The following is a 13,429-nucleotide window of genomic DNA, read 5'->3' as shown; positions in this document are numbered from 1 at the left end:
CGGGGCATGGGGGAGGGTCTTAATTCTCAAGCAAACCCAGAAGACCCGGTCGCGTCCTCCGCCCACCCACTGCCGACTCCATCCCGCCTCCTAAGCATCCAAGAACCAAGCAAGAGGCGAGACAGTTCTGAGATTTGTTTTAATACAAAAAAGGCAACTGGAGAAAACCGTCTTCTTTGCTGAAAAGGAATCTTCTTCGGGGAGGGGCACGAGAGCTGGGGAAGCAATGGACAGAGAGAATTTTTCTTAGCACCAGCCTTCCCTTAACCCTTTATTCATTCCCCTGGAATCCTTCTGTGTCTTCGCCTTCTTTCCTCCCCCAGCTCGTCTCGTTGTACTGCACCTTGCCCAGAATGTCTACGTATTGCGTGTGCCTCAGTTTCCCCGCTTTGCTCTACAAGTCTCTAGGCGCTTGAATGGCTGTGTTCCGCCGCCCATCGGGTCTTCTTCGCCACCCTCCCCCTGCCCGGACCTCACCACGCCCCCTTGGTGGAAAGTGTCCCCACCTGTACCTGTTATCTGGGGGCTGGCTGAACCTAGGGGCAGAGGCACTGCGGTTATGAGAACTGGGAGTCAGGCAGTGGGGACTAAGCTTGGGAAGAAGTCCCCAGGGTTATGCCCCTCCACCGGACAGCCGGCCCCCACCACCCTGCAGATTCCCGCAGCTTTCCCGATCCGGCTCCTAGGGTGCGCACCCTCTGGCGGCCACTTTAAGGAACTGCGTTCTCGGAAGCCCGCAGGATACCAAAACAGGCTTGGGGGAGGAAAAGGATGAAGACTGGACCTTATCTACTCCGTCTCCCAGTCCAGGCATCCTCCCCAGTTTAGGAGGAAGCCTAGGTGAGTAAACAGAGAAGCTTCCCAGGGCCTGCTGTCGCCAGGTCTAGGTCTCTGGCCCTCTTCAGTGTCCATGAGGGAGGTAGGACTGTTGTGTCAGAATCATAGCTTACACTGTGGCATCCAATCAGAGGCCGTTGTTTCCCAAATTTGAGGCTTTCTCTTGAACCAACTCTAGATCCTGAGCTGGCTCTGAATCCTCAGGGTGGTGCAGAGCCACCAGCAGCTGGTATGTGGCTGTGCCAAGGGTGGCCCCCACCATAGGGGCCACCACAGGCACCCACCACCAGCCATTACCAGCACTGCAAGAGGACAAAAGAAAGATATCAGCGGTGACTCACCTAGCCTTCCCCCAAAGGACTGGGGGCAGTAGCAAGAGAACTCCCTAAGCAGTTTCTGGGGTGATGGACACCAGGAAGAAGGTGTCTTGGCATGAAAGCCCAGCACTTAGGAGGAGTCCCCAGGAGAGCTTAGTCCAGCATCTTGCCTTAGGTAATTATCTGAATATACCTGTTTTGGTGATGAGGTCACTAATGCCCAAAGAGGTAATATGTGTCGCAGAATACAAACTCTAAATCTTACTGTTTCAGTGAAAAGGGTGGTGGGGGAGGACAAAGAGGGAACTGGGGCACTGTCCTAAGAGACCAAGAGAACTATTTAAGGGAGAAAGCTGGAAACCCAGGGACAGAGCCTTTAGCAGAGGAAGGCGAGTGGAGGGAGAGTACCAGGGGAGGTTGTCTCATACCTGAAGACTTCAGGGCCCCAGCCAGCCACGTAGGTGAAAAGTCGTGGGCCCAAGTCCCTGGCAGGGTTGAGTGGGCATCCACAGTTGACACCCATGGACAGCCCGACGGTCAGGATCAGCAGCCCCACCACTACAGGCTCCAGACCTGCTGGTACTCCCTTATTCCGTGTGTCCAAGATGGCCAAGACCCCCACAAGCAGGATCCCGGTGCCCAGGACCTTGGAGTGGACAGAGGCAGAGGGGTTCCCAACAGCTGCCAGGTGCTCCATCTTCCCTCTCTCACCCAAACAGTCCAGGCCACCACTGTGTCATCTGACTTTGTCAATACAGGCAGCTGGGTTGGGGAGTGGGGCAAAGATAGACCTAACTCCACATCCCATCCCACCCAGAGGCTTAACAATAGGCCCGGGTCCCAGAGGGCAGGGACAAAGGTCAGGGTTCTCCCAGGTCTTCCCCCCACATCTACCTGATCCAGGAAGCCATTATTCAGGGACAGATAGGAAGCAGGGTAGGTGGCAAAGATGGAAGCTGTCTCCTTAGGGCCAGTCACTGTCAGGTTCCCTCCTGTATAGTTCTGCAGGGCATCTGTTGGGGAGGCGAACACCCAGGATTTTCATCTTTCTCATTCAAAACCATTCCAAGGCAGCCCTGCCCACACACAGATGCCCCAGTGTTGTTCCCCGTTACCATAGTAGAGAGCATAGGTGGCTCCGGAGGCACAGAAAGCAGACACTAGGTGCACCAAGGAGTAAATGGGAAGCTTGACCCAAGGGAAGCGTCCCAGGAGGCACATGGCCAGGGAAAAGGCTGGATTCAGGTGAGCCCCTTTGAGGATCGAGAGGGGAAAAAAAAATCTGTTAAGTGTCACTGCCAGGCACCACCAGGTACCATTGCTATTCCTCCCCATAATTCTTTTTTTTTTATTAAGATTTTTTAAATTTATTTATTTCTAGAGAAGGGAAGGGAGGGAGAAAGAGAGAGAGAGAAACATAAATGTGTGGCTGCCTCTTGGGCATCCCCAACTGGGGACCTGGCCCACAACCCAGGCATGAGCTCTGACTGGGAATCGAACCTGCAGCCCTTTGGTTTGCAGGCTGGCACTCAATCCAATGAGCCACACCAGTGAGGTCACTCCCCACAATTCTTAAGGCAGATGTTACTATTCCCATCCTATAAATTAGGAAGTTGAATTTCAAGGTTAAGCAACTTGTCAAGGTCACACAATGAAGCCAAGGTCAGCTCTTTCCACTACAGTGCCTGTGTCTCAACGTTTCAGCCAGGCATACTGAGGCTGTGTGTTTCTGGGGGACAGCAGATGACATCCTGAGCAAAGATGAACCCCAGAGGGCTTCAGTGAGGGGACACAAGAGGATAGCACCTACCCTTAATACCTTGCTGTAGATCTCTGTCTAGGTGAGCAGAGGATTAACGTGAGGAAGGGAGATGGAGAGATATGGAAAGGGGAGGAGCTGGACTGGGCTAAAGGCATATCTCAGTCCAGGGCGCTGATCAAGCTCAAGGAGATAATGTCCATGAGTCACCTTTTCACCATCACCATACACCCATACTCACATATCCCAGCATGTCTAGTGGCCAGGCACCCTCTCCTCACCTGAGACATTACCACTCACGTAGACGGCTATCACAACGGCAAAGGAGCCAGCCAGAAACATGGTGAGGGAGTTGCCTTTCCTCTCTCCACTGGTGACAGCCTGGGCCACAGCGCTCTGGGTGAAGACCTGGTGGGGAGAGGGAAGATGAGGAGCAAGGAACCAGGAATAGGGAGCCTGGTGAATCTACGGGGGAAAGTGACTGGGAAGGTGAGGGGACCAGCCGGAAGAGTTGAACTGATGAACAAATGTGAGGAATCAGCAAGGAAGGGAGAAAAGCAGAAAGAGGGAAGGGAAAAGAAATGGGAGAAGTGAAAAAAAGTAAAGAAAGAGAAGGAGGATGAGAGAAAGGGACAGGAATAAAAATGAGGAAATAGAAGAGGCATATAAGAGACAGGAGGGGAGCGGAGAGAGAAATAGTGGGTAGTTGAAAGGAAGCAGGACTCCGGAGAAAGAACACCAGGAGGTACCAAAAGCTTTTGCCCACCTCCCGTCACCCTCCCCCAGTTACCCTGCCTACCATGAGCACAAACACACCCAGAAACTCTGCCAGGCATTGTCGGACCAGGAGGTTGCGGATCCGGAGCCAGCCCTTGGCTTTCGTCTGGAGCTGCATGTGGCCCATAGCGAAGATTCTCTGTGTCTGGTCACGGCTCGGTCTGTCTGCATAGGCACACTGCTGCTACAAAAAGAGGCCTCCCGGGGAAAAGATAAGGAAAAGACTTTAAAACCAATTAGCCAGATCAGTAGCTAGTGCACGTGCACCTGTGGAGGGCGTCTAGAGATATCAAGAGAATGTGCATGTGGACAGGGCTCAGGGCACCACCAAGCCTGGAATTTGCCCAGGTGCCCTCTCCTCTGATTTTCCTCCCAGTAGCAGCCTCCTTTGCTGAAAGATTAAAGGGAAATACCCTGCTTCATGTACATCAGTTCTCTTGGTCCTCAAAACAGCTATGTATAAAGTAGGACTATTGCTCCCATTCTCTAAATGAGGATATTGAGAGAGCCTTCTAATTCCCCAAGTCCACACAGTTAGTCAATGGGTAAGTGAATTCAAATCCATATTTTATGACTCCCCATCTGTTATTCCACAATGCATCTCATGTGGAATGCGAAGACTTTCCTCACACTATTTGGATGCTTGGAAAACTCAGCAGGTAGGCATCTAGAGACTGTGCCGAAGACCACAGACTGCAGAAATAAAACCCCTGTGATGGACGACAGCAGCGGTGAGGAGGGCAGCCTAGAGTTCCGCAGGGCACCTGGTAGGGGCAAGCGCCCAGTGAAGCAGCGGTCATCACCAAGCCCGAGCACTGAACGCACAAGGAGTACGTCATACTTGAAGGGTCTAAGTGCAAAAGGCAACTTTTGATTTGGGGGGCAACCAACTGGGACTTGATTGGTCAAAAAGAAGTGCCTAGACCTGACTGGTGTAGCTCGGTTGGGCATCATCCCACAAAGTAAAAGGCTGCTGGTTGAATTCCGAGTCAGGGTGCATCCCTAGGTTGCGGGTGGGGTCCTCAGTTGGGACACACGTATGAGAGGCAACAAATCAATGTCTCTCTCTCTTGTCCCCTCTCTCTAAAAATAAATAGTCTTTAAAAAAATTTTTAAATTTATTTTAGAGAGAAGGGAAGGGAGAGAGAAAGAGGGAGAGAAATATCAATGTGTAGTTGCCTCTTGAGTGCCCCCTACGGGGGCCTGGCCCACAACCCAGGCATGTGCCCTAACTGGGAATCCAACCTGTGACCCTTTGGTTTGCAGGTTGGCACTTCATCCACTGAGCCACACTAGCCAGGGCAGAATAAACAAAATCTTTTTTTTTTAAGATTTTATTTATTTATTTATTTTTAGAGAGAGGGGAAGGGAAAGAGAAAGAGAGGGAGAGAAACATCAATGTGTGGTTGCTTCTTGTGCACCCCCAACTTGGGACCTGGCCCACAACCCAGGCATGTGCCCTGACTGGAAATCAAACTTGCAACCCTTTGGTTCATAGGCCCACACTCAACCCACTGAGCCATACCAGCCAGGGCTAAACAAAATCTTAAAAAAAAAAAAAAAAAAAAGAAGTACCTAAACAACAAGTTGCCTACCATGATCTTGGTCAGAATTTGTGGGGGGCCCACAGATATCAGTACCTGTCAGGGGTCCAGGTGTGGATAGTGGTTTCAGGACCACACACTGCATACAGTGTCCTTCTTATCAACATGAAAGGGAAGCTATGGAGCTGAGGCAGCTAGGATACGGCAACATCAAGAGAGTCGAATCCCCCAGAATCATTGAGAGTCTCAGCCACGGAGTGATCGTGTCAGTGGCCTGTGGGAGGAATCACACCCCAGCTCGTGCAAACACGAGCTCTGTGTTTGCATCTAGAGAGAACAAGATGGGGCAACCAGATGGACAACATGTCTTGAGCCTTACACGGATCGTGTACATTGGCCAGCCAATTACCAAAATGGTCTGTGGGGCTGAGCTCAGTATGATAATGGATTGCAAAGGAAACCTCTATTCCTTTGGGTGCCTTGAATATGATCAGCAGAGACACAACTCAGACGGGAAGTTCAAAGTTGGGGCTCAGTGCATAGGGTACGACTGCAAGCTGGCATCCTGTCAAGTGGTCATCTTCATAAAGGAGACAAAAGATGGGCAGATTCTGCCAGTCCCCAGTGTGGTCATATGAGATGTGGCCTGTGGTGCTAACCATATGGTGATCCTTGACTTCCAGAAGAGTATCTTCTTCTGGGCCTTCAGTGGCTACAGCTGGCTGGGGCCATGCAGAGCAGAAGGAGGAGATGGCCCCCTGCCTGGTGGAGCTGTTCAGCTTCCCTGGGTGTGAGGTATCCCAGATCTACACTGGCTACACCTGCTCCTTTGCTGTCATTGAAGTGGGTGGTCTGTTTCTCTGGGGGCCGCCAACATGTCCTGTGAATCTACCATGTATCCAAAAGCCATGCAGGACCTCTGGAGAATCCACAGCCTGGCTTGTGGGAAGAGCAGCATCCCTGTGACTGCAGACAAGAGTGGTCTTCACTGACTTTCGGGGAACCGGACCATGTGGACCACAAGCCCAGGCCTTCTACTGCAGCTCAAGAGGCGAAGACACTGGATGGCATTTTCACAGAGCAGGTTGCCATGGTTGCTTGCACTTCTTGGTGATAACAGAGGTGAAAGTGAGGCTGCGAAGGAGATGAAAAAACTGCCAGAGAAATCCTGACCAGTATGGCCCAGTTGGTTGGAGCATGGCCTGGTAGCTGTGTAGGATCCCTGGTCCTGGTGCAAACAGGAGACGGCCACTCAGTGCTTCACTCTTGCATCGATATTTTTCTTTCTCCCTTCCTCTCTCTGTAAGGCAATGAAAAAATGTCCAGAGGTGAAGGAGGGAGGGAGGAAAGGAAGGGAGGGAAGGAAAGAAGGAAGGAAGAAGGGAAGGAAGGAAGGAAGGAAGGAAGGAAGGAAGGAAGGAAGGAAGGAAGGAAGGAAGGAAGGAAAGAAAGAAAGGCACTGCCTGAGTATATAACCCCCACACCCTCCAATTGTCCTGGAGTCTCCAACTCCACACCTCTCGCGGCAGCGGTCTTTTTCACCTGCACTGGGACAGGAGGTCAAGAGGAATTTAAACAAGCAAAAGTTGACCAAAGGTACATTTTTTAAAAAGTAACTTTTCTTTTTTTGTCTAGTGTTTTTTTTAAATTTTGCCTTTATTTTTATTTAATCTTTTCTTTTTATTTATATTGTATTATTCTTTTAAAAAATTACTTTATCATTGTTCAATTACAGTTGTCTTATTCTTTTTTTAAATTACTTTATTGTTGTTCAATTACAGTTGTCTGCATTTTCTCCCTACCACTCATCCCCTTTTTTAAGGTTTTATTTATTTATTTTTAGAGAGAGGGGGAAGGGAAGGAGAAAGGGAGAGAAATATCAATGTGTCATGCCTTTCGCATGCCCCCTACGGGGGACCTGGCCCACAACCCAGGCATGTGCCCTGATTAGGAATCAAACCTACGACCCTTGGTTCGGAGTCCTCACTCAACCCACTGAGCTACACCAGCCAGGGCCAAAGGTGCATTTTTGTTGGACTCCTTAAGGTTTCATTTCATAAGTGATTCAACGTCAACTACCTTTTCTGTATGCTTTCCAAAGTGTTTTTTCTCTCTTAATGTTTAACTAAAATGTTTGCTCATAAATAAATAAACAAATCCCACATGATGAACACGTGAACTTCCTTCATGCAGAGTCCCACCCTTGAGTAGAGAATGCTCTAGCTTGGCGCCATGATTCCAGATGAGGTCCTCACACCCACGCTGAGCCTCACCTCTCTTTCTCTGGATGCTTGCCACTACTATTCTGCATAACACGTAGCCACTTCCTCCTCCTTCGTATCTCAAGCCTCCAATTAGATTAATTCAACTACAAATCAAGTTCTAGACACCTGGGGACAGTGATAAAACACAGTTGCTGCCCCCCCAGAACTCACATCCTAGTACATGGAAACAGACAACATACACATTTTTAAAAATACTGTGTGTAGTTTATGAGGTTCTTGATAGCCAGGCCATGTAATTCCATGGGCTCTAGCACAGTTCTGGGCACATCTGTGTGCAATAATACTTCTTATAATGCATTTAATACTATAGTGCTCCACCCATGTCCCCTTTGGGGCCACTGAGTCCATTCTCCAGCTGGTGGGAATATCAGATGCTGATAGCACAGCTGCTTCCCTCAGGGCAGTGCTTTGTGTGGCAGGAAATTGCCTCACCCAAGGTTACACGACCTCCCACAGGGTAGGTTATCCTCATGTAACCTTGGGTGAGGCAATTTCTGGTTTATGCAGGCGTACAAAGATCTGGCCTCTTTGCCTCAATTTTGGACAACTTCGAAGGGCCATTCTAGCTCCTAAGTTCCCCAATGGATCAGCTGAAGCCTCTGTTATATTTTCATTGTGGGTCAGTTTCCCCCTCTGCCAAACCTTGCCTTCTTCACTTCCTTACATTTGCATCTCCTGAGAGTGTGTGCTCGCTCTCCCCAATAAACCTTGTTCACGGGTCTCTTCATCTTAGTCTTTTTCCAAGAGATCCAATTTAAGACAGTTTGTGTCAGGAGTGGCTCTAGAAAGTAAACTCTAAAATGGGATTTGGGTGATAAAATTTTCACCTGTTGACAGACAAAAGGAACTCTTTTATGGTGTTAGGTGGTTATGGATAGTCTCTGACGTGCTGAAGTGATGCAGTGACTGAAACCGCCAGCAGAGGTCCACTGGAAGGGGTTGTTGGTTGAGAGGATAAGCACTCCTGCAGTGTCTCGGGCACTTGAGAGGTGTGAGGGAAACGGTAACTATAAGCTCCATGGAATTGATCACCAAGCCAAGACAGACTGAAAAAGCCACCCAGAGCTCTTGAAAGCATTTAAGGAAATCTTAATCTCTGCATCCAGTAGGCATCAGAGTGGAGGACTAATCTTAATTACATGAGTAGCAGAGCTTTAGAAAAGGTTGAATTCTCAGCCCCAGTAGATTTCCTATGCCCAGGTTAGGGTTCTTTAAAAAGGGGGTAAAATCCTGACACAACCCAGATAGGCACACATCTGGGCAGATGCAGCTGAGAATCTTGAATCTCTAGATTTCTCTGAACCCTCTGAGCCTACAGAATTGGCCCATTTCTGGTTTACATAAAAATCACACAAAGGCTTCAAAGGAGGCAGATGCTTTACAAGACAATACTCACCCTCTAAAGGATTTATTTCCACCTACTTTCCTGGCAATAGGACCAAAAATAAGAATCAAATTCTAGCAAAGTTCCAAAGAGGATGCCTGACCCTCTAAAAAAAGAGAGAGAAAAGGAATATACGCTAAAGGAGTTTCAAGATCTGGCTAATATATATAACATACCTGCAGGATTTGGTAACATTATACATGGAACTGGATACTCAGAGTGCTGGATCAAAGGCTGGGGGGGGGGGGGACACATAAAGTTAGGTGTAGAAGAATTTATTGATATAGGAACACTCTCCTGTGATGTAGGATTTAAATCCCGGCAGGACCCCTGGGATACAGGGCAAATGCACCTCTGGGATAGTCCTAGCAGGCTTGGGGAAAATGATGGCCCATACTAAGAAAGATAAAAATGCCAACACAAATCATTTATGTTGATGACCATTATTGAAAAAAGGGAGAATACTGAGACTTTTTGAGGATTTTTTGGATAAAAGATCTGAATTAACATTGATAGTTGACAACCCAAAGTTACACCACAGCCCCCTTTTAGAGTAGGAGCATATGGGGTTCAGATAATAACTGAAGTCCCAGCTCAGGTCCGGTTCACATTACATTCACTGACCGAGGCCATGGGTCCACCCAGTGGTCATTTCCCCGTGTGTACCTACATCATATAATTGAAATGGACATCCTTGATATTACACAATACTCACTTTTGTTTCTGGACCCGACAAATGAACAATGAAGGCCAAGTGGAGGTCTGCAACTGCCCCACACCAAAATAATAAACTAAAGAAACTACTGTATCCTAGGGAAAATGGAAGAGGTTAGTGCCACCCTCAAAGACTTAAAAGAACACAGGAGAGGTGGCCCCTGGTAAACCACCAGTTTGGCTTCTACAAAACCTGAACAGATCACAGCAGGTGGCAGTGATCTACCATAAACTTAAGCGAATAGTCACTCCAATTGCAGTTGCTGTTTCCTATATGGCAACTTTGTAGAGCAGCTTCATATAGCCTGTGGTTGGTGTTGTGTAGCCATCAATCTAGCAAATAGGTCGTTTTCTATCCCGATTAGATCAGAAAGGCGGATCAGAAGAAGTTTGCATCCACATGGGAAAGACAAAACATAAACTTATGGTCTTTCCCCAGGACTCCTGTCAGCAGCCCATTGGAAAGAGCCACGACTGTCGGTTTATTTGGAAGAACATGATATCGGTCCACTATATAGCAGGTCCTCAAATATTTTATTCAACATCATTTTGCTATGCCATTGATGAGATGCCATAGGAACTTAATTCTTATTTACGAGTATATCAATTAGCCTATGCTAAATGGTTTCATTAAACCTTGTTTCCCTTGAGGTTGCAGAACCTGTCACCAATATTAAGTGCGGACTTAACGTACAGGTGTACCATGGAGATATTGTGGGTTCAGTTATAAACCACTGCAGTAAAGTGAGTCAAAATATTTTTGCTGGTGGAGGGTCTAGCCTTCAGTTTGTAAACAAAACAAAATGAAACGAAACACACACACGTCTGTGAAGTGCAATAAAGCAAGGTGCAATAAAACAAGCTATGCCTGTGTCTATAGTGTCATGCTTATCAGACCAGAAGAGCAAGAAGTGGCAGTACACTGGAGGTCCTGGAAAAATACATGTATTCTGAGAATGAAAAATAACCCTACAAAGATTCAGGAAACTGCCACACTGGTGAAATTTTTAGAGGTCCAGTGGTCTGGACTTCTTCAAGGTAAAGAACCAATTATTGTATCTCACACCATCCACAACTAAGAAAGAAGTAAAATACCAATTTCTTAGGATTCTATTGCAATATATTTCACACTTGAAAATACAACTGTCACCAACTTAACCAGCTGACACTAAAGACTAACAACTTCGAGTGAGACCAAAAGTAAAAGAGACTTCTGCAGCCATATGACCTGGCAGACCCTATGAAACTAGGATATCTGTGGAAGGAAAAGATGCTGTGTGTGGTTTGGCAAGCTCTAACAGGAGAATCACAGTGTAGACCCCCTAGAGCTCTGAAGCAAAGCCGTGCCGGCTGTAGTGAAGAAATACGCACAATTTGAAAAGCAGCTGTTGAAGTGCTACTGGACTCCAATAGAGAGAGAGCAGCTGACGACAGTTCATCAAGCGACTAAGCGACCCACCACACACTGAACTGTCAGATCCTTTATGTCATTGGGAAGGCTGGGCCGAGAAAGAACACATTCTGTTGTGGTAGTGGTATCTTTGGGATCTGGCATAAGAAGGGTCAGAGGGCACAAGAAAAGCTGAAAAGCAAGTGGCCCAGACTCTCATATCATTTATGTCTTGCACTGGTATCTCTTTCTTTGCTCACACACCTATGACCTTTTTGGGGATTGTCTTAATCCCTTCCAACTGCTATAACAAAATGCCATGAACTGAAAAACAGTTTATAAAAACAGAAGTTGATCTCTCACAGCTCTGTAGGTTAGGAAGACCAAGATCAAAGTGCAAGCAGATTTAGTGTCTGGTGAGGACCCACTTCCTAGTTCACATACAGCCATCTTCTCACTGCGTTCCCACATGGCAGAAGGGACAAGAGAGCTCTCTGCCATCTCTTTCATCAGGGAACAAATCTGAGCCAAGTGGCCTCTGTCCTCATGACCTAATCACCTCCCAAAGGCCCCACTTCAAAATACCATCATGCTGGGGATTAGGTTTCAACATATGAATTCAGAGGGAGAGACACAAACAGTCTACAGCAACGATCCCTTGTGAGGGGTGTCCAGAGAAGGAAAAAGTCTGAGCTTGGTCACAGATGAGTTGGCATGGTATGCAGGTAGGAGCCAGACACTGCATTACTGCCATATCACGACCACAGTCAGCAGTGGCCCTAAAAGACAGTGGTAAGGGGAAATTCTCCTAGTAAATAGATTTCACAATACATGTAGTCATCTACTTTGTATGGAAAGAAAAGGTGAGAATATACACAGTCATGAGAGCAGTGACAAATGCCCTGATTTGTTGGTCAGGAGCTTGAAAATATAGAGCGGAAGATCAAAGACGAGAAGGTCCAAGGATGAGACGTCAGTAGACCCGTGGGAACAGTCTTGAAGTGTGAAGGTCTCTGTATCAGACATTAATGCCCACCAGAAAGCATTCATCAGATCGGGCACTGAACAACCAGGTAGCAGGATGAGTTAGCCACTATTTGTCATCAGCCACCGCATCTTCAAACAATAGGTACACTCAACTGAGTAACTAGTGGTAGGAACAGAGGCTACGCATGGGCCCAACGCATGAACTCTGACTCCCCTGGGCTCAATTAGCTACTGCTGCTGCCCATGTCCAAACTGCCATTAATAAATAACAACACTAAGCCCCGGATATGGTGCTATTCCTTGAGGAAAGTAACCGACCACTTAGGGGCAAGTTGGGGACACTTGATTCCATCACTTTTGACTGAGATTGACACATATTCTGAGTATAGGCATATTTCATGTTATTGCACTTCACTTTTTTGTGCTTCACCAATATTGCTTTTTTTTTTTAACAAATTGAAGGCAAGACCAGCAAAAAGATTACTCCTCCCTTTACTGAAATACTTGCTTTATTCCAATGATCTGGAACTGAACCCACAATATCTCTGAAATATGCCTGTATAGGTTCACCTTTCCTGCCCATCGGGTCTCAGTTAGTACCACTGTCCGAGGATTTACAGGATACTTGATCCATCAACATAGGGCTCACATTACATTTCTTTAGACTAAGAGATCTACATTACAGTAAAGGGGGTATGGCAGTGGGCATGCAACCAAAGGGTCCACTGGTCTTACACTGTTCCATTCAGAGGCCACCAGTCTGATAGAGCAGTTCAGTGGCCTCTTAAAGATACAAATGAGGAACCAGCTTCAAGATGAAACTCTAGGAGGTTGGGTCACCACCCCCCAGAACACATCAATCACCATTGTATGATTCTTTGTCTCCAACAGGTAGAGTATGTGGACCTGGGAATTAATTACGTGGATCTAAGATAGAAACCAAGTGGCCTCCACTTATCTTCACTCATAGTGAACTAGGTGGGGAATTTGAGTTTGAGGTCTAGAGGTCCTGGAAACCAAAGATGTAATGCTTCTTCTGTGGATCACAGTTAAGAATCCCTTTTGGCCCTGACTGGTGTGGTTCAGTGGATTGAGTGCCGGCCTGGGAAACGAAAGGTCAATGGTTCTATACCCAGTCAGGGCACATGCCTGGGTTGCAGGCCAGTTCCTTGGTTGGGGTCTTGCAAGAGGCAACTAATTGATGTATCTCTCACACATCGATGTTTCTCTTTCTCTTCCTCCCTCTCTTTCCCTCTCTCTAAAAATAAATAAATATCTTTAAAAAAAAAGAATCCCTTTTGACCTTTGGGATCTTTTTAGTAGCCCTGGCTGCTGTGGCTCAGTGGATTGAGCACTGGCCTATGAATCAAAGGGTTGCTGGTTCAATTCCCAGTCAGGACACATGCCTGGACTGTGGGCCAGGTACCCAGTGGGG

At 47.4% G+C, this 13,429-nt stretch overlaps 1 protein-coding gene and 1 pseudogene across 1 annotated transcript; one reads left to right on the top strand and one right to left on the bottom strand.

Moving 5' to 3' along the window:
- Positions 1–44: 44 nt before the first annotated feature.
- On the bottom strand, positions 45–3,924 carry AQP10 (aquaporin 10). The gene is made up of 6 exons (XM_028503106.2): positions 3,713–3,924; positions 3,195–3,321; positions 2,270–2,407; positions 2,049–2,167; positions 1,583–1,800; positions 45–1,139 (listed from the first exon to the last, which is right to left on the bottom strand). The coding sequence occupies exons 1-6, from the start codon at positions 3,815–3,817 to the stop codon at positions 965–967; spliced, it is 882 nt and encodes a 293-aa protein (XP_028358907.1). The 5' UTR covers positions 3,818–3,924; the 3' UTR covers positions 45–964.
- A 361-nt stretch (positions 3,925–4,285) lies between these two features.
- LOC114489097 lies at positions 4,286–6,381 on the top strand (annotated as a pseudogene).
- Positions 6,382–13,429: the final 7,048 nt, after the last annotated feature.

Source organism: Phyllostomus discolor, chromosome 14 (assembly GCF_004126475.2).
Source record: "Phyllostomus discolor isolate MPI-MPIP mPhyDis1 chromosome 14, mPhyDis1.pri.v3, whole genome shotgun sequence".
Lineage (NCBI taxonomy): Eukaryota > Metazoa > Chordata > Mammalia > Chiroptera > Phyllostomidae > Phyllostomus > Phyllostomus discolor.
The sequence above is the reverse complement of the archived record's forward strand: the minus strand, read 5'-3'. Positions and strand labels throughout refer to the sequence as shown.